Source organism: Erinaceus europaeus, chromosome 2, assembly GCF_950295315.1.
Source record: "Erinaceus europaeus chromosome 2, mEriEur2.1, whole genome shotgun sequence".
NCBI classification, from domain to species: Eukaryota; Metazoa; Chordata; class Mammalia; order Eulipotyphla; family Erinaceidae; genus Erinaceus; species Erinaceus europaeus.
The window spans coordinates 38,080,748-38,101,781 of record NC_080163.1 but is presented as its reverse complement, the minus strand read 5'-3'; the positions used below and the strand labels follow the sequence as shown (position 1 = coordinate 38,101,781).

General features: G+C 40.8%; 1 protein-coding gene across 2 annotated transcripts in view; it reads left to right on the top strand.

Moving 5' to 3' along the window:
- The window catches only part of SAR1B (secretion associated Ras related GTPase 1B), a 41,251-nt gene that overhangs the window by 8,401 nt on the left and 11,816 nt on the right, over positions 1–21,034 (top strand). The window contains exons 2-4 of one of the 2 annotated variants that reach the window (XM_007519903.3): positions 8,488–8,563; positions 15,862–15,981; positions 18,354–18,419. In XM_007519903.3, coding sequence (XP_007519965.1) covers positions 8,506–8,563; positions 15,862–15,981; positions 18,354–18,419 — 244 coding nt within the window. In that variant the 5' untranslated portion in view covers positions 8,488–8,505. The remainder of the gene's footprint in view (positions 1–8,487; positions 8,564–15,861; positions 15,982–18,353; positions 18,420–21,034) is intronic. The other variant, XM_060178246.1, reaches the window with a different exon arrangement.

Here is a 21,034-nt window from a genome sequence, read left to right as displayed (position 1 = left end):
TTGAACTTTGCTCTTTCCATGTCTTAATACTGTACTCATGGTGTTGTGTAACTAGTTCTCAGGGCTCAGGTATCTGTTTATAGCTAAATAACTTTTATGCATAGTAAGGCATTTTAACCTCTGTTTTTAAAATGACTGATGACTTCTAGCTTCTCTTAAGGTTCTTAGAAACCACTGTTTCAGAGAAATATAAATATCTCATTTTTTAAAGGAGAGTTTCCCATATGCTGTGTTAATAGATTACTTCTCTTACAGCTTTCATAATGTTAAATTGGTACCATCCTTATACAACACACACACATATATTTTTCTTTTTATTTATTTATTTATTATTGGATAGAGACAGAGAGAAGTTGAGAGGTGAGGAGAGGAGAGGGAAAGAGACACCTACAGCTCTTCTTCATTTGTGAATCTTCCTCCCTGCAGGTGGGGATCAGGGGCTTGAATCTAGATCTTTGTGCTCTGTAATAACCAGGTGTGCCGCTGCCTGGATTCTCTATACAAAATATTTCTTAAATTATTTTATTTATTTATTTATTTAATTTATTTATTGCTTTCAGGGCTTTATTAGGGCTTTGCCACCTGTGTGATCCCATTGCTCCCAGTGGATTTTTTTCTTCCAGATATAGGGTGAGAGACAAGGAGCAAGAGAGAGAACAAGGAAAAACATAGTTTCACCAATTGTGAAGCTTCTTTTTGGTGCTCCCATTTAAAGACCAGGGACTCCGTGTCCCCTTGCACATGACAAAGTATGCACTCTACCAGCTGAGCTATTTCCTAACACTCCCTACTCTCCACACTCTTTCTCTCCCCCCCCCCCCTTCTTACTAGTCAGAACCTCTGTGATCCTACCACTTCTGGCCACTTTTTCATTCAGACAGAGACAGAGAGAAGAGGCACCACAGCACCAGAACTTTCTCTGGTGCCTAGGCACTCCCACATGCGTCCAGGCCTTGAACCTAGGCCACAGTGCAGTGTAAGGCAGGTGCCATACGCAGTGAACTGTTCCCCCAATTATTTTCCCTTCAAACTTTACCCTCTAATAGCTTATCGCTTTCACCTACCAACCGTCATCTTCAGTGAGGACTTTGCCATTTGACTCAGCCTTACTTTCTTTTCTTTTTCTTTTTTTTTTTCCCTCCAGGGTTATTGCTGGGCTCGGTGCCAGCACCATGAATCCAGCGCTCCTGGAGGCCATTTTTTCCCCCTTTTTGTTGCCCTTGTTGTTGTAGCTTCGTTGTGGTTATTATTGCCACTGTTGATGTTGTTCGTTGTTGGATAGGACAGAGAGAAATGGAAAGAGGAGGGGAAGACAGAGGGGGAGAGAAAGATAGACATCTGTAGACCTGCTTCACCTCCTATGAAGCAGCTCCCCTGTAGGTGGGGAGCCAGGGGTTCGAACCGGGATCCCTACTCCACATGCGCTTAACCCAATGGGCCACTGCCCGACCCCCTCAGCCTTTCTTTTCTTTTTTTTTTTTTTTTATTGGGGAATTAATGTTTTACATTCAACATTAAGTACAATAGTTTGTACATGCATAATATTCCCCAGTTTCCCATATAACAATACAACCCCCACTAGGTCTTCTGAATCCTTCTTGGACCTGTATTCTCTCCACCCACCCAGCCTAGAGTCTTTTACTTTGGTGCGATATGCCAATTCCATTTCAGGTTCTACTTCTGTTTTCTTTTCTGATCTTGTTTTTCAACTTCTGCCTGAGAATGATATTATCCCATATTCATCCTTCTGTTTCTGACTTATTTCACTCAACATGAATTTTTCAAGGTCCATCCAAGATCGGCTAAAAATGGTGAAGTCACCATTTTTTAACCTGAGTAGTATATTCTTTGTGTGTATATACCACAACTTGCTCAGCCACTCATCTGTTGTTGGACACCTGGGTTGATTCCAGGTGTTTCAGCATTACTTTCTAAAGCCGTGTTTCCCGTTCTTCTAGACAGTGCAACTGTGTGTCACTGGATTACTGTGGACAGTCTGTTCTGTAGATTGACTTCCCATAACTTCGACCTCCAGTTCTCTACAGGTATATCCATGCAAGAGCTAGACCTTAGAGCAAGGTTCTTTTTCTTTCTTTTTTTTTTTTTTTTAATATTTTAATATTTATTTATTTATTCCCTTTTGTTGGCCTTGTTTTATTGTTGTAGTTATTATTGTTGTCATTGTTGTTGGATAGGATAGAGAAAAATGGAGAGAGGAGGGGAAGACAGAGAGAGGGAGAGAAAGAGAGCTACCTGCAGACCTGCTTCACCGTTTGTGAAGCGACTCCCTTGTAGGTGGGGAGCTGGGGGCTGGAACCGAGATCCTTGAGCTGGTCCTTGCGCTTTGCGCCATGTGCGCTTAACCCACTGCGCTGCCTCCGGACTCCCGAAAGGTTCTTTTTCTTTTTTTTCTTTTCTTTTTTTTTTTTTTTTTTAATTTTTTATTTAAGAAAGGATTAGTGAACAAAAGCATAAGGTAGGAGGGGTACAACTCCACACAATTCCCAACACCCAATCCCCATAACCCACCCCCTCCCATGGTAGCTTTCCCATTCTCTATCCCTCTGGGAGCATGGACCCAGGGTCGTTGAGGGTTGCAGAAGGTAGAAGGTCTGGCTTCTGTAATTGCTTCCCCGCTGAACATGGGAAAGGTTCTTTTTCTTTCTCTCTTTTTTTCTCTATGCAGCCACGGAATGAACTCAAAGATCTTGAGCATCTGCTCTATTGATAAGCCACCATGGCTTATTTTTTTTGTATTGTATATTTTCATGAGCAAGAGAGACAGCAAAGTACTATCATGGGGTTCTACCTGTCATTGGTGCTCTTATGTGGTGCTGGTTATTTTATTTATTTATTCCCTTTTGTTGCCCTTGTTGTTTTTTATTGTTGTCATTGTTGTTGGATAGGACAGAGGAGAAATGGAGAGAGGAGGGGAAGACAGAGAGGGAGAGAGAAATGTCGACACCCTGCAGACCTGTTTCTCCGCTTGTGAAGCGACTCCCCTGCCGGTGGGCAGCCGGGGGCTCGAACTAGGATTCTTACGTGGGTCCTTGCACTTTGCGTCACCTGCGCTTAACCCGCTGCGCTACCACCCAACTCCCACCTAAAGCCTTCTTATGGAAAGTAGGCACTGTGCCAGCTGAGTGTCCTCTGTGTCTTCTTTGTTGAACTTTTTTTTTTAATATGGTAGAAAGAGAAGCCAGAGCACCATTCTAATATATGTGGTGCTGGTGACTACAGTTGCTCTATTGAATTCTTGAGTCCACATTTTTCTCAGTTTTGCTAGTACACTTCTTACCGATTTTTCTTTTCTTTTCTTTTTGCCTCCAGGGTTATTGCTGGGGTTTGGTGCCTGCACCACGAATCCTCTGCTCTTGGAGGCCACTTTTCCCATTTTTGTTGCCCTTTTTGTTGTTATTGTTAGTGTTGTTATAGCTATTGTTGTTGGATAGGACAGAGAAAGATTGAGAGAGGAGGGGAAGACAGAGAGGGGGAGAGAAAGATAGATACCTGCAGACCTGCTACCGCCTGCCCCCCGACCCAATTTTCATTTCTCTCACCCCTTTACTATATCTGCGCCTGCTTTTCTATTAAAAACATTTCCCGGGAGCCGGGCTGTAGTGCAGCGGGTTAAGCGCAGGTGACGCAAAGCACAAGGACTGGCATAAGGATCCCGGTTCGAACCCCGGCTCCCCACCTGCAGGGGAGTCGCTTCACAGGCGGTGAAGCAGGTCTGCAGGTGTCTATCTTTCTCTCCTCCTCTCTGTCTTCCCCTCCTCTCTCCATCTCTCTCTGTCCTATCCAACAACGACAACAACAATAATAACTACAACAATAAAACAACAAGGGCAACAAAAGGAAATAAATAAATTAAATTAAATTAAATTTAAAAAAAAAAACATTTCCCATCTGGGGAATGTTATGCATGTACAAACTATTGTATTTACTGTTGAATGTAAAACATTAATTCCCCAATAAAGAAATAAATAAAAAAAAAAAAAAAAACATTTCCCCTAGAAATTGGCCCTTGATCACCACTCTATCCCTACACAGTGTCTACCTTTATACTTTTTATCCACTCAGCCTGCATTTCTGATCAGGTCGCTTCAGCCTCTCTCAGTAGTACTGTCATATGCCTGTGCCTCTTATCTTTTCTTTCTTTCTTTCTTTCTTTTTTTTAATATTTATTTTATTTATTTATTCCCTTTTGTTGCCCTTGTTGTTTTATTGTTGTAGTTATTATTGTTGTTGTTGTTGTTGGATAGGACAGAGAGAAATGGAGAGAGGAGGGGAAGACAGAGAGGAGGAGAGAAAGACAGACACCTGCAGACCTGCTTCACCGCGTGTGAAGCGACTCCCCTGCAGGTGGGGAGCCGGGGTTCGAACCGGGATCCTTACGTCGGTCCTTGTGCTTTGTGCCACCTGCGCTTAACCCGCTGCGCTACAGCCGGACTCCCGCCTCTTATCTTTTCTATATCCTATTCTGGAAGTCTTTAATCTCCATTTATTCTCATTTTCTAAAGCTGGGCATCACTGGAAGGCATGGGTGGGGAGGCTGGAAATCAGTACAGATTGGCACTGCTGCAAATGTTTTCCAACACCAGCATAGCACTTAGCTCTTTTTAGAATCCTTTAACTTGATCTCTTCCGTACAGTAGCTATTCTAATCTTCACTCTGCTCCTTAGAATTCTTTTTATTTTTGGAATTAGATTCTTGTCACTACCACTGTTTTCCTGTTCTCCGCTCCTTTTATTTTATTTACTGGACAGAGAGAGAGAGAAATTGATAGGAGACGGGGAGATAGAGGAGAGAGAGAGAAAGAGACAGAGAGACAGAGACTGATATTTCTTGCTTCATGGTTTTGAGAAGCTTCCCCTGTAGATGGGGACTGGATACTTGAACCCTGATCCTCACACACTGTAACACATGCAGTCAACTGGGTGCACTGCCACCCAGCCCCTCCCCTTTAAAAGTATATTTTATTTATTACATATGAGAGTGAGAGAGCTTTATATGAGACAGAAAGAGTGAGTGACAAAGCAGACCACACTGCTGGTACATGTGGCTTCAGGGATTGAATCAGAACCTCAAGCATGACAAGTCCAGTACCCTATCAATTGACCTATTTTCTCTGCTGCCACAACTCTCATTCTAATCTTCGAGTAAGAGATGTTCTTTAAACCATAGTTCCTGGAGACTTTGTGCCTCTTGGGTAATTCATTTCTTCTCTTTATCATCTTTAAAGTCTCCCTTTTCACTGACTCCTACCCTTCTGCTTATCAACATATTCAAGCCTTACCCTTCCTTAAGAAGAAAATCTTGGGGGATGGGTGGTGGTACACCTGGTTGAGCACATTACAGTGAGCAAAGGACCTGGGTTCAAGCCTCTAGTCCCCACTTGCAGGGAGAAAGCTTCACCCAAAGTCAGTGGGTAAGCAATGTATGACTGCAATTTCTATTGTGATTTAAGAGATTTAAAAAAACTGATTCAAGGGCTGGGGAGACAGCATAATGATTATGTAAGAAGATTTATGCCTGAGGCAGCAAAGGTCCCAGGTTTCGTCCCCTGCACCACCATAAGCCAGAGCTCTGGTAAAAAATAATAATAATAAATTTAATAATATAAATAGAATTTGAAAAATAGGAAAATGCTGGGTAGTGGCACACCTGGTTAAACAAACATGTTACCATGCTCAAGGTTCTGGTTTAAGTCCTTAATCCCCACCTGCAGGGGGAAAGCCTCACAAACTATGAAGCAATGCAGCAGGTGTCTCTCCTTTTCTACCTCTTCCTTCCCTGTCAATTTCTCACTCTCTCTATTCAATAAATAAAATAAAAAGGAATGAAGGGCAGGAAGCAGAGTGGTAGTGGCAAGAATCTAACTCCAAAAAGAAAAAGAAGTCTAAGGAGCAGAGTAAAGATTAGAATAGCTACTGTAGGGACGAGATCAAGTTAAAGGATTCTAAAAAGAGCCAAGTGTTTAAATTCATTATCAGAAATTTCTTTTCACATCTCTCTGTACTCCTTTTACTTCCACACTTTGGTAAATATTCCATAGGCCAGATCTACTATAATTTAATTTATCCTTGAACATTAACTTTCTATATATATATTTGTTGTTAGTGTGAGTGAGATTACTAGAGCGTCACTCTGGCAAATGTGAAGTCAGGGGCCAAACTCTGAACCTCAGGCTTAAGAAATCCAACTCTTCTCTACACCACCTCCTGGGCTGTTTAAATTTTCAGACCCCTCTGCCCCCAACATTTCTTCTTTTTTTTTTTCTCTCTATTTTTTTTAAATATTTTATTTTATTTATGAGAAAGAGGAGAAGAGAAAGAACCAGACATCACTCAGGTACATGTGCTACCAGGGATCAAACTCAGGATCTCATGCTTGAGAGTCCAAAGCTTTATCCACTGTGCCACCTCCTGGTTTGTTTCTTTTCTCAAGCATGCTTTATATACTGTATCACCTCCTGGACCACTCCCCAGCATCCCCCCCCCCTTTTTTTTTGCCTCCAGGCTTATCGCTGGTGCTTGGTGCCTGCACTGTGGAGCCAGGGTATTAAACTGGGATCCTTGTGCCTGTCCTTGTACCATTTCTTTCTTTCTTTCTTTCTTTCAATTTTTGAATATTTATTTATTTTTATTTTCCTTTTTGTTGCCCTTGTTGCTTTTTATTGTTGTTGTAGTTATTATTGTTGTTGTTATTGATGTCATCTTTGTTAGGACAGAGAAATGGAGAGAGGAGGGGAAGACAGAAAGGGGGAGAGAGGGTGGAGGGTAGATAGCATAATGGTTATGCAAAGTGACTCTCATGCCTGAGGCTCCAAAGCCCCAGGTCCAATCTCCTGCACCACCATACACCTGCAGACCTACTTCACAGCTTGTGAAGCAACTCCCCTGCAGGTGGGGAGCTCCCCCTGCCGGGGGTTTGAACTGGGATCCTTATGCTTGTCCTTGTGCTTTGAATCACGTGCACTTAACTCACTGTGTTACTGCCCGACTCCCCCAACATTTCTTAAACAACACTTTGATACATATCTTTTTTTTAAAAAAAAATTATTTATTTATTTATTCCCTTTGGCTGCCCTTATTTTATTGTTGTAGTTATTGATGACATCATTGTTGAATAGAGACACATTGTTGTTGACAGAGAGAATGAGAGAGGAGGGAAAGACAGAGAGGGCAAGAGAAGCAGACCTGCTTCACCGCCTGTGAAGCAACTCCCCTGCAGGTGGGGAGCTGGGGGCTCAAACCAGGATCTTTAGCCAGTCCTTGTGCTTTGTGCCACCTGCTTAACCCGCTGCACTACCACTTGACTCCTGATATATATATCTTTTTTTTGGATAGAGACAGAGAAAAGGGAAGGGAAGAGACGGGAAGAGAGACATCTGCAGCACTGCTTCATCATTTGTGAAGCTTACCTTCTGTAGGGACCAGGGGTTTGAATCCAGTTCCTTGCACATAGTATTGTGTGTGCTCAACCAGGTGTGCCACCAACCAGCCCCTTTTGATACTCATCTTTATTTGTTTATTTATTTATTTTTTACCAGAGCCACTGCTCAGCTCTGGTTGATGGTGGTGTTGGGGATTGAACCTGGGATTTTGGAGCCTCAGGCATGAGTCACTTTGCAAACCTTTATGCTATTTGCCCTCTGCCCAGTGCTCATCTTTATACATAAAAGCTTTTCCATATTTAAGGTAATTTCTAGAAGTGGAGCTCCTGAGCCAGATGTTATAAAGAGAGGCTATTTCCAAATTGGATTTTAAAAGATTTTGTATTGCCACTAACAATGCCTCTTTTACAAAATATTTTCCAGTCCTGAAGTTCCTCATGTTTGCTACTTTGATAGAAGAACAGCATTTGACATAAGTTTAGATTAAGTTAGGGAGGATGGGAGGTGATGCGGTAGATAAAGTGTTGAAGTGTTAAAAGCATGAAGTCCCTAGTTTAGTCCTGGCATCCCATGTACCAGAGTGCTACTCCAGCTATCCCCTCTTCTCTTCCTCATTAACAAACAAATGTGGTGGTAGTGTAGCGGGTTAAGCGCACATGGTGCCACGTGCAAGGACCAGTGTAAGGATCCCAGTTCAAGCCCTGGCTCCCCACCTGCATGCCAGTTGCTTCACAAGCGGTGTCTATCTTTCTCTCCTCCTCTCTGTCTCCCTTCATCTCTCAATTTCTCTTTGTCCTATCCAGCAACAATAACAAATAATAACAACAACAATGATAAACAAGGGCAACAAAAGAGGGAAAAAAGCCTCCAGGAGCAGTGGATTCATAATGCAGGCACTGAGCCCCAGTGATAACCGTGGAAGCAAAACAAACAAACAAACAAACAAACAAACCCCAAATAAATCTTTAAAATGTAGGTTAAAGTACCCTGAATAAGATTGCTTAATGCAGTAAAATGGCTATAGAATTAATTACTCAGAGTTGGTGTTTTAATGCTGATGACTAAGTCCAAAATATATTTTTTTCAGGCCCTATAAGATTTGGATATGTCCTTCATATTTGACTGGATTTACAGTGGTTTCAGCAGTGTGCTACAATTTTTAGGTAATGTTGGCCCTTTGTTCTCTATTATCCCATTTATTTATATAATAATGTTTACTTGTTTCATTATATATAATTTGTTACTTATAAATATGGGCTTTGAACCTTAACAAACATGTTCAGTTATTCATTATATCCCCTATAAATTATGTGACTTTAAGTAAATTGCTTTCTCTCTTTTTTTCTGCCACCAGGCTTTTTCGCTGGGGCTTGGTGCTGGCACTATAAATCCACTGCTCCTGGTGGCTTTTTGTTTGTGTTTGTTCGTTTTTATTGGATAGGACAGAGAGAAATTGAGAGGGGAGAACAAGATAGACACCCGCAGACCAGCTTCACTACTTGTGAAGTATCCCCCTATAGGTGGGGAGCCGGAGCCTCGAACTGGGATCCTTGGTTGGGTCCTTTCACTTTGTACTATGTATGCTTTAACCCAGTGCGCCACCACCTGACCCCCCTCAGATTACTTCCTCTACTTTAGCCTTACTTTTTACCACTGCTCAGCTGAGACCACTGCTCAGCTCTGGTTTATGATGGTGCAGGGGGATTGAACCTAGGACTTCAGAGCCTAGGTATGAGAGTTTGTTTGCATTACCATTATGCTATCTACCTCTGCCTGCCTTACTTTCCATATCTATAAAATGGCATTAAGAGCTGGGGAGATAGCATAGTGGCTACGCAAAAAAGACTTTCATGCTTGTGGCACCAAGGTCCCAGGTTCACTCCCCAGAACTACCATAAGCCAGAGCTCTGGTAAAATAAATAAATATAAATAAATAAAATGGTGATAATTCTGCTTATTGAAACTAATACCATTTAGGGCTGGGGAGATCGCATAAGGTCCCAGGTTCAATCTCCGGCTCTACCGAAGCTAAGCAGTGCTCTGGTCTCTTCCTCTGTCTGTATACATCTCCTTAAATAACATTTTGTTGTTGTTGTTGTTACTGTTATTGTCATTATTGTATTTTGTTGTTGTTATTGTTGGATAGGACAGAGAGAAATTGAGAGAGGAAGGGGAGACAGACTGGAAGAGAAAGACAGACAACTGCAGACCTGCTTCACAGTTTGTGAAGCAATCCCCTTGCAGGTGGGAAGCCAGGGACTTCAACCAGGATCCTTGCACCAGTCCTTGTGCTTGGCGCCATGTGTGCTTAACCCGGTGAGCCACCGCCCAGCCCCCTTAAATAACATTTTTAAAAAAGACTAATACCATTCATTAGCCATTTTACTTAAGTGCTTTACTTCCTGTATTAATTCCTGCAACCCAACTGTAATGTTTGCAGGGGCTTTCCCACATCACCATGCAGTTTTGGGACACTGGCTGGATGCCTGCGAATTCAGCTCTATTCTGATTCTAGTGATAGCATCAGATTTTACAGGTAGAAGGCTCAGTTTCCCAAAGACTGCCCTCCACTTCACATGCCAACCACAGGTCTGTTAACTAGACTTTTGATCAATTGGCTGTAAGTCAGAGATTCCCAGAATCCTCTCACTAGGTTTGATTAATTTGCTTGAATGGTTCATAGAACTCTCACCAGTTTATTACAAAGGATCTTATTTAGGAACAGCCAGATAGAAGAGATGAATAGGGCAAGACGGATAGATGGTTCTCCTTGGGGAAATGGTACAGAACTTCTTTGTTGTCTTAAGGCCATTCCCCTTAAATCTACTGCAATGTGTCCTCTCTCTTTCTCTAACCAGAGCACTTATTAGCTCTGGATTATGGTGGTGTGTGGGATTGAACCTAGGGTTTCGGAGCCTCAGATTCTCTTTGCATAACCACTATGCTATCTGCCCTCCACCCCTCTACACACAATGTTCTGAGCTTCTAGCTCAGAAGCTCCAAGCCCCTTTTGGGGCCTTTTATGGAGGCTTCATTACATAGGCTGATTGATTAACTCACTATTGGTAATTAAACACTATACCTAACCTCTCTCTCTTCCCTGGGACCAGAATTTCTAACCATCTTATCTGAGAATTCTTCTATTAACTAATCTCCATTCCACAGCCAAACCCCATTTTAGCCCCCCCCAACCTCATTAACATCAAAAGACACCTTGATAACTATCAATACTTAGGAAATTCCAAGGCTTGGGGAGAGAAGAACTGTAGATGAAAATCAGTAATGTATGAGAAATATATTTTGGTCATCTGAATGCCCAACTTCTTTCTCTTGTAAATCACAATATTGACTGTAATTTCATTTTATTTATTTATTTATTTATTTATTTATTTATTTAATCTGACTAATGACTGTGGTATTTGTCCTAACTTGCTTCTTCTCTACAATGTATAGTAAAAATTGATAAACTCACAAAAAATGATATTGTATCCTTCAGGACAAAATGGATGGATTCAAGTGTTTATGCTTACTGAAATAAGAAATCAAAGACTGGATGATTTCATTCATGTGGAATCTAGAGAATTAATACACATCAACTTGCAAAAAAATAATAAATAAATAAAGCAACTAGAAACAAAGTTTCTAAGACTTGTGAGAACTATGGTGGTTATCTTTGGAAGATGGGAAAGTAGGGACAAAGAACTTTGGTGGTGGATGTGGTGTAGAACATTGTAATTCAGGAGTCGGGCTGTAGCGCAGTGGGTTAAGCGCGTGTGGCGCAAAGTGCAAAGACCTGCGCAAGGATCCTGGTTCAAGCCCCCAGCTCCCCACCTGCAGGGGAGTCTCTTAACAAGCTTAACAAGCGGTGAAGCAGGTCTGCAGGTGTCTCATTTATTTTTTTATTTTTAACTCTTTTTTTCTTTATTGGGGAATTAATGTTTTACATTCAACAGTAAATAGTTTGTACATGTTTGTACATGCATAACATTCCCCAGTTTCCCATTTAACAATACAACCCCCATTATGTCATTTATCATCCTTCATGGACCTGTATTCTCCCCACCCACCCACCCCAGAGTCTTTTACTTTGGTGCGATATGCCAATTCCATTTCAGGTTGCAGGTGACTGTCTTTCTCTCCCCCACTCTGTCTTCCCCCTCCTCTCTCCATTTCTCTCTATCCTATCTAACAACAATAACATCAATAACAACAACAATAATAGCTACAATAAAACAAGGGCAACAATAGGAAATAAATATTTTTTTTAAAAAAAGAACATTGTAATCCTACTAACTTGTAACCCACTATTAATCACAAATGAAAAATGGGAGGGGGAGGGAGTCAGGTGGTAGTGCCGTGGGTTAAGTGCAGGTGGTACAAATCACAAGGACCAGCGTAAGGATCCTGGTTCGAGCCCAGCTCCCTGCCTGCAGAGGAGCCGCTTCACAAGCGGTAAAGCAGGTCTGCAGGTGTCTGTCTTCCTCTCCCCCTCTTTGTCTTCCCCTCCTTGGCACAGGCGCCGCCATGTGAGCTTCACAGGAAGTTCAGCACAGGTGGACTCTCCAGGCCAAACTGAAACCATCTTGCCTTTTGCCATGTAGAGGGTTTGGGATTAAGCTGTGTGTGGTCTTAATAATCTTGGCTCAGAGCCTGACCAATAACAAAAATAATGACAAAACCTGCACTGCACTCTGTAAGACTGATCATAATGGAACAAGCAATATCAGTAACTCAGAATTTTTCAGGAGGCTCCAATAGGAAGAATTGTTTCCCCCTTTATCTACACCACTTCCTTTAGTATTTCCTCCATCAGGATACCCTAATAACCTGCTGGGGCTGGCCTCTGGCACCTCCTCTCTCCATTTCTCTCTGTCCTATCCAACAATGACAACAGCTACTACTACAACAATAAAACAAGGGCAACAAAAGGGAATAGAAAAAAAAAATCATTTTATTGTATTTAATCTTATAGGAATAATTTTTAGTAATCGCTAAAATAATACTTAACTTGCACAGTGAGTGCATGCATGTGTGCCTGTGTGTGTGCGTGTAACAGTGCACTGTTACTTCTCCAGACCACTTTTCAGATAGGTAGAGACAGAGATATGGAGAGAGATACTGCAGCACTGAAGCTGCATGAGCCACATAGTGAACTATGTCACCAGCCATAAAAATAGGTTTTATGTGTGTTTTTTTTTCCCCAGGAGTTTTTAAGATTGATTTATTTGAGGGCGTAACGCAGCGGGTTAAACACACGTGGTGCAAAGTGGAAGGACAGGCATAAGGATCCTGGTTCGAGCCCCCGGCTCCCCACCTGTAGGAGAGTAGCTTCACAGGCAGTGAAGCAGGTCTGCAGGTGTCTTTCTCTCCCCCTCTCTGTCTTCTCCTCCTCTCTACATTTCTCTCTGTCCTATACAACAACAATTACATCAATAACAACAATAATAACTACAACGGCAATGAAAAAAAAAACAAGGGCAACAAAGGGGAAAATAAATAAATATAAAAAAAATAAATAAATAAGATTTACTTATTTGTTGTGAGAAAGGGAGAGAGGACCAAATAGAACGAGAGTATCAGTTTGGCATATACATTGCTGGAGATTGAACTCAGCACTTCATGTTCCATGGGTCCAACACTTTACCTACTGCTCCATTTCGCAGCCCACAGATTTACTTATTTTATTCATGATGGGAGGGAGAGAGAAGCAAAGCATCATTCTGTATTTGTTATGCTAGAGCTCATGCTTTTAATTAAGTCTAACATTAACAGCTGTTCTGGGGATTCATTCAGTCTCTTCTGTCTTTTTTCCTTTCTTTCAACTAGAAGGTCAGAGAGAGGGATAAAGAAACAGAGAAAGGAGAGACATCACAACACTGCTCCACAACAGGGAAGCTTTCCCTTTGCCTGGTGCTTCATATGGTGACCCAGAGTTTGAATCTGGGTCCTCCCACATGATGAAGTATGCTCTACCGGGTCACCTATATCATGGCCCCTACATGATCTTAAAATGTAACTTTACTATAGATCAAATAATAGAGTTCTCTATATTATCTCCAAGAAAGTTCTTAATCTTTTCATTAGAGTTAATTTTTTTTTTAGAGTTAAAATTTTTGTTGGTTAAAAATTTTGTTAAAAATTGGTTAAAATTTTGTTCTGTGGTACCACCACAGAAGCCATAGTTGAGCAGTACTTTGGTTAAAAAAAAAAAGAAATTGCCTATTCTTTGCAACAATAGTTATCAGAGGTCGGGTTTTTAATTTTGTTATACTGGAATATTGGTTGTAGCAGGTCGGAATCTTATTATTTCAGTTCATTAGAAAAATAAACCTGTGGGCTGGGTGTTGGCACCCAGTTAAGCACACCCAGTACCATGTGCAAGTACTTGAGCAAGGACCTGGGCTTGTACTTAAAAGCACGAGGTCCTTTTTGTGCCGTAGTCATACTCTGGCCTCCCCTACCCCAGCTAGGAAATAAAATTATTTTAAAAATCTAGCACTGGGCTGATGAAATAGCTCACTTGGACGGTGTGATGCTTTGTCGTGTGCACAACCCAGGGCTGAGTCCAGCCCCCATGGCACTGAAGGAAGCTTTGGTGCTGTGGTCTCTTTCATTCTCTCTGCCTTTATGCCTTCACTGTCTATATGTAAAAAAACAATGAACAAGAAAAAACTCAGTACCTACCAGAAAATAAGAATTTAGTCTAGGGGGTCGGGCTGTAGTACAGTGGGTTAAGCGCAGGTGGCGCGAAACTCAAGGACCAGTGTATGGATCCCAGCTTGAGCCCCCAGCTCCCCACCTGCAGGGGGGTTGCTTCACAGGCGGTGAAGCAGATCTGCAGGTGTTTTCCTCACCCCATCTCTGTCTTCCCCTCCTTTCTCCATTTCTCTCTGTCCTATCTGGCAACAACAACAATAATAATAACCACAACAATGATAAAAACAAGGGCAACAAAAGAGGAAAATAAATAAATAAATAAAATATTAAAAAAAAAAAAAGAATTTAGTCCAACCAACTCTGAAGTTTAAAGTTCTAGGAGTTTACTTTGGGGGAATTTTTTTCCCCCTAAAGATTAATTTTATTTATTACATAGGAGTTCCAGAGATCTAACTGAGGGCTTCAGGTGTACCTGGTAGAGCATATAGAGCATACATGCTACTATGTATAAGGACCCAGGTTTTTAAGCCCCCTACTCCACCCCCACCCTTTCATTGGAAATACTTTTTTTTTTTTTTAATTCAGTGGTTGGTAGGCAGTGAAAATACTGGGGGCTGGGGAAGTAGAATGAATTAAGAGAGCACAGAGGAATTTTTAGGGCAGTGAAAATATTCTATATAGGAGCTGGGAGATAACTTACCACATAGGCATTTTTCAAAGCACAGCACCTTGGGTTTGAGCTCCAGGACCACATGGGAGCACCATGGGAAATATTGTGGTAGCTCCACATATGGTGAGGCAATGCAGAGTTGTTTTGTTCCTCTCTCTCTGTCTCCTCAGCCCTCTTAAATAATGGGATAAAAAAATTAAACCCAGGGGCAGGGGAGTTAGCAAAATGGTTATGCAAAAAGACTCCCGTGCCTGAGACTCTGAGGTCCCAGGTTCAGTCCCCAGCACCACCATAAACCAGAGCTTATCAGTGCTTTAGTCTTTCTCTTTGTGTCTTTCTTTCTGTACCTCTCTTTCATTAAAAATAAAATATATATTTTCAAAAATGAACCCAGTAGACTGCTCAGTATTATTGCACATGCATGAGGGCCTGAGCATGTGGCATGATAAGAAAGAAAAATACTCTCTATGATGTAGTGATGGGTATATGTCATTAAACCTTTGTATTAAACCCACCTAAAACAGAATATACAACAGAGTGAGTTGTAAGGGAAATCTTGGGTCATTATGGTGGGTCAGCATATTTTAATTCAGTTAAAAGTGTAATATTTTGTTGAGTGATATTGATAATGAGGGAGACATTCATTCTCTACTGGGTGTGTCATCACTTGGCCCCAAATTATTTTATTTTAATCCATGAAAGATCTCTTTTTAAATATATTTTATTTATTTAGTTTAATTATTGGATAGAGACTCAGAAATTGAGAGGAGAAGGGAGAGAGAAAGAGACTGAGAGACACCTGCAGTCCTGCTTCACTACTCATGAAGCTTTCCCCCTGCAGTTGGGGACCAGGGGCCTGAACTTGGGTTCTTGTACACTGTAGTGTGTGCACTTAACCAGGTATGCCACCACCTGACCCCAAAGATCTCTTTAATTTTTCTTCTAGTTTAGACATAAATACCTGATATCAAGTATTTTAGGAATGTTTTACCCCTAAATTATCAAGGAAGTTAACATTTTGGTATTACAGATAAATTTAAATCGTATATACATTTTATTGATTGGGGCTTTAAAATCATTTTGTTTGAATAATTGTGTCAGGTATCACATTGACCAGTATCTTTTACTCTGCAGGGTTATATAAGAAAACTGGCAAATTGGTATTTCTTGGATTGGACAATGCAGGGAAAACAACATTGCTACACATGCTAAAAGATGACAGACTTGGACAACATGTCCCAACATTACATCCTAGTGAGTATATTCCTCTAGTCTGTTACTTTATCAGGTGATACTGATTCATGAGTGATAAGCAACAACAACAACAAAAAATTGTGGGGTGATAGTTCTATTGAAACCAAATGATGTGACCTGTTGTTTTTGTTTTCCAAGCCATTTTTTAGTTGTGATTGATAGTGGCGTACAAGATTGTAATACTACAGAGTTCCATCCTTTACTCACCACAAAATTCTGTGCCACCACCCTTCCAACATAACCACCACAGTTCTCACAAAGTCTTAGAGACAGTTTGTATTCTTTTATTTATTTATTTTTCCTTTTGCAAGTTCAAGTTCTCTAGATATCACATATGAATGAAACGATCTGGTAGTGTTGTTTCTCTTTCCCTCTGCCCTCTTCATCTCTGTCATTTTAAATAAAATCTTTAAACAAAACAAAACAGAGTATTGGAAGAGACTGCAGTGTCTTATATTAGGTATAAGTTACTTGAAAATACTTTGATATTACTCCCTTTTATTTATTCCATAAGTATTTGTTGAGTGCCTTCATTATATCAGATCTGTAGGAATCTGGAATTCCTATTAGGAATTCCTACTAGGAATAAAGCTAGCACAACAAAAGCAAATGCTCTCTCACCATTCCTTTAGCTCACCTTCATCTTCTGTTTTACAGCTGAGTCGTATTCCATTGTGTGTATAGACCACCACTTGCTCAGCCACTCATCTGTTGTTGGACACCTGGGTTGCTTCCAGGTTTTGGCTGTTACAAATTGTGCTGCCAAGAACATATGTGTACACAGATCTTTTTGGATGGATGTGTTGGGTTCATCTTCTGTTTTTCAATTAGTCAAAGTATACATGAAAATGGTAATATATCTAGCTACTCAATGATCTAGCAAGTCCATTTCTAGGTATTTACTGCAAAGAAGTGAAACATGTTCACAAAGATTCTTGTATACTAGTGTTTAAACAGTCTCTTTTATAGTAGCCAAAAACTGGAAACAGCTTGAGTGTCCATAAAGAAAATAGTGGCTAGGGGCTGGGTGGTGGTACACCCTATTACCTAATGTACACATTACCATGCCTAATGACCCAGGTTCAAGCCCTGCTCCTCCCCCACTTGCAGTGGGGACACTTTGTGAGCAGTGAAGCAAGTCCCTTCTCTATCTCCCCATTCCCTCTCAATTTCTCTCTGTCTTACCAAAAAACGAAACAGAAAGAACAAAAGAAAAGAAAAGAAAAAATGGCTACTGGGAGAAGTCGATTAGTAGTACCAGCACCAAACCCCAGTGATAACTCTAGTGGCAATGAAAAAAAAAAAGAAAGAAAGAAAGAAAAGAAAATAGTGCATAAACAATGCAATTCCACTGAGCAATAAAGAGAAAAAAAAAGAGTGTTAAATACTGCTGCTTATTATAATGCAGTGAGGAAGTTGGTCACAAGAAATTAACAACCGTATGATACCTTTTATATGAAATTCTAGAGTAGGCAAAAATAAGATGTGATAGTATTAAGTTCAGTGGCTGCTTCTAGAAGTTGAGGTAGTGAAAATCTGGTTGCTGTGAAGCGACTCCCCGGCAGGTGGAGAGCCAGGAGCTCGAACCGAGATCCTTATGCCAGTCCTTGCACTTTGCACCATGTGCACTTAACCCACTGAGGTACTGCCCGAATCCCAACTTACATCATTGTAAAAAAATAAGTGAGGGAATATCTCCTTTTGGCCACAAGGGAGTAGTGCAGTCTGAAATTACCCTCATACTGTAAGTAACTAGAAAACTGAACAAAAATGAATTCTGCAGCTGTTTTCAGATATTGGGCAATAGCTTGCATAGGACTGATTCCTGAGTTGATGAAAATAAACCTTCTTTATTCAAACTTTATCATAGGATACATATAACATCATTAGTTTAATATTATTTCAGATTACTTACATGAAAAAGTATTTGTTTTGTGGTGAAACAGTCCAATAGATGTCTCTCAATATCTACCCCTCCTTTCTCAACTTCTCTCTGTCCTAACAATTCAAATAAAAAATTTAAAATGTTAAAAGTATTTGTTTGGAGTAGTCATTTGAATTCCTAGCAAATAATTCTTTAAATAAGTTAACAATTTCAGCAGGAGAAATGAAGAAAAAGTGTTGGATTTTTTAGTGGTTGACACATACTAGCTTGAATGTTATTACTTGGGATATATTGTCAGTAAATAGAGTATATGTATTAACAACAAATTTATCAGTTTCTAAATGTCTGGTTTGATACTATTTGCAATTAAAAAGTAAGTCAAACTTAAGGTATATATTGCCATGAATGGATTTTTGATTGTTTTAATTAAGAAAAAGAATTTTAAAGGATTTGTAATTCTTATGTTGTAAAAATATTTTGTATTTAGCTTCAGAAGAACTAACTATTGCTGGCATGACCTTTACAACTTTTGATCTTGGTGGGCATGTTCAAGGTAAGATTCTGTTATTCCAGGGGCCTAGGAAGTGGCTTAGTTTGTACAGTGCATGCCTTCCGTATGGGAGGCCCTGGGTAAATTACCTAGCACCACATTATAAAGGAAAGGGTGCAGGCTTAATCCCTTGTACCACCATAAGCCAAAACTGAGCAGTGCTCTGGTAACTAAAAAAAGAAAAAGAAAGAAAAAGAAAGGATGCTGGGTCTAGGAAATCACTCACTGGTAGAGTACACACTTTGTCATGTGCAAAGACTTGTTTGAGTCCCACTGCCCACCACATGGGAGCAACATACACACCATCGTCACACTGAAGGAAGTTTTGGTGCTGTAGTTTCTTTTTTTCTGCCTCTCTGTGGAAAAGTAAGCCTGGAACAATGAAACCCCCGTAACAACATCAACAACCATAAATCTCAGTTGCTAACACATAACCTACAAAATTAAGGGCCAAGCTCATTGATCTGACTTCCAGGGTGTCTTTTATCTGATCTCACCTTACATTTCAAGTCTTTATTTCCCACTGTTTCACTTCCTATTCTCTACTCCCACCAAGCTAGACACTTTTTAAAAAAAATATTTATTTATTCCCTTTTGTTGCCCTTGTTGTTTTATTGTTGTGGCTATTATTGTTGTTGTTATTGATGTTGTTGTTGTTGGATAGGAAAGAGAGAAATGGAGAGAGGAGGGGAGAGAAAGATAGACACCTGCAGACCTGCTTCACCACTTGTGAAGCGACTCCCCTGCAGGTGGGGAGCCAGGGGCTCAAACCAGGATCCTTATGCTGGTCCTTGCGCTTTGTACCACGTGCACTTAACCCGCTGTGCTACTGCCCAACTTCCCAAGCTAGATACTCTTATTTCTCTTCCTCCTCCTTCTTTTGTTTTGTTCTTTCACTTCTGTGCAAGAGCTTTTGTAGATGCCATCTCCATTTGTACATGACTAAACCATTTTCAGGACTCAATGTAAATGCTGCTACCTCCCAACTAGAAATGCTTTCAAATATATTGCAGTAGAAATATATATTTACTTAAAAAAATTTTTTTTTATCAGAACACTGCTCAGCTCTGGCTTGTGGAGGTGCAGGGGATTGAACCTGGGACTTTGGAGCCTCAGGCACGAGAGTCTCTTTGCATAACCATTATGCTATCCACCCTCTTGCCCAGAATTACACATTTAATGTATTGGTGCATGTGTCTGCAAGTTTGAAATGATTGTCTTATCTCTTCTGTTAAACTTTCTGAGGCTGAAAAAAAAGTACTGGTCATACTTTATATCCCCTAAAGAGAACTTTGCAGTGCCTAACAATATAAGTCATAACTAATGAAAATTACAAAGTTGATGGGTTTTCTAAAAACCTTGTATGACAGAGTTGAAAAGATTTTTTGTGGTTGTGACTAACGTGTGTACAACACGTTTGAAGCCTATAATAGTTATCTGAAATATACATATATATATATGTACATATATATATATATACACACTAATTTCTAGAAAAAGATAATGGTTAGATTAGAGCCTGCAAGAGTTTGAGACATCATTTCTATATTTATATATAGAGAGAAATTGAGAGAGAAGGGGGAGGTAGAGGAGAAAGAGGGGCCAGGTGGTGGTGCACCTGGTTAAGTGCACTCGATACAGTGCGCAAAGACCCAGGTTCAAGCTCCTGCTCCCCACCTGCAGGGAGAAAGCTTCACGAATGGTGGAACAGGGCTGCAGGTGTCTCTCTGTCTCTCTGTATCCCTCCTTCTCCTCTCAGTTTCTCTCTGTCTCTATGCAACAGTAAGTAAATTCATTAAAAAAAAAAACTTTCTATTTAAAAAAAGAGAGTAGTTTGGGAGGTGGTGTAGTGGATAACACATTGGACTCTCAAGCCCTAGGTCCTACGTTCGATCCCTGGCAGCACATATACCAGAGTGATACCTGATTGATTCTCTCTCTCTCTCCTCCTTTCTCATTAATAAATACACAAAATCTTAAAGAGAGAGGAGACAGCTGCAGTAGTGCTTTACTGTTCATGAGGCTTTTCCCCTTCTCCCCTGCACACAGGGACCAGAGGCTTAAACCAGGGTCCTTGCACATTATAATGTGTGCTCTACCAGATGTGCCCAGCCCCCTCTATATTGTTTTTAAGATAGTTCATGGGGGCTGGGCAGTGGCGCACCCAGTTAATCACACATATTACCAAGCATGAGGACCTGAGTTCAAATCCTTCATGAGTGGTAAAGCAGATCTGCAGGTATCTATCTGTCTTTCCCTCTCTCTGTCTCCCCATCCTTCTCAATTACTGTCTTATCCAATTTAAAAAAAAAAAAACCAAGGCGGTTGATTTATACTTCTGGCACAACTCCAGAGGCCACCTGGGTTGGGGGAAAAAAGTCATAAAACTTGAACCAGGGGGCTGGGCAGTACCATGCAGTGGGTTAAGCACACATGACGCAAAGCGCCCAGACCATCTAAGGATCCCAGTTTGAGTCCTGGGATCTCCACCAGCAGGGGGGTCGCTTCACAGGTGGTGAAGCAGATCTGCAGGTGTCTGTCTTCCTTTCTCCCTCTCTGTCTTCCCTTCCTTTCTCCATTTCTTTCTGTCCTATCCAACAACAACAACAAAGGCAACA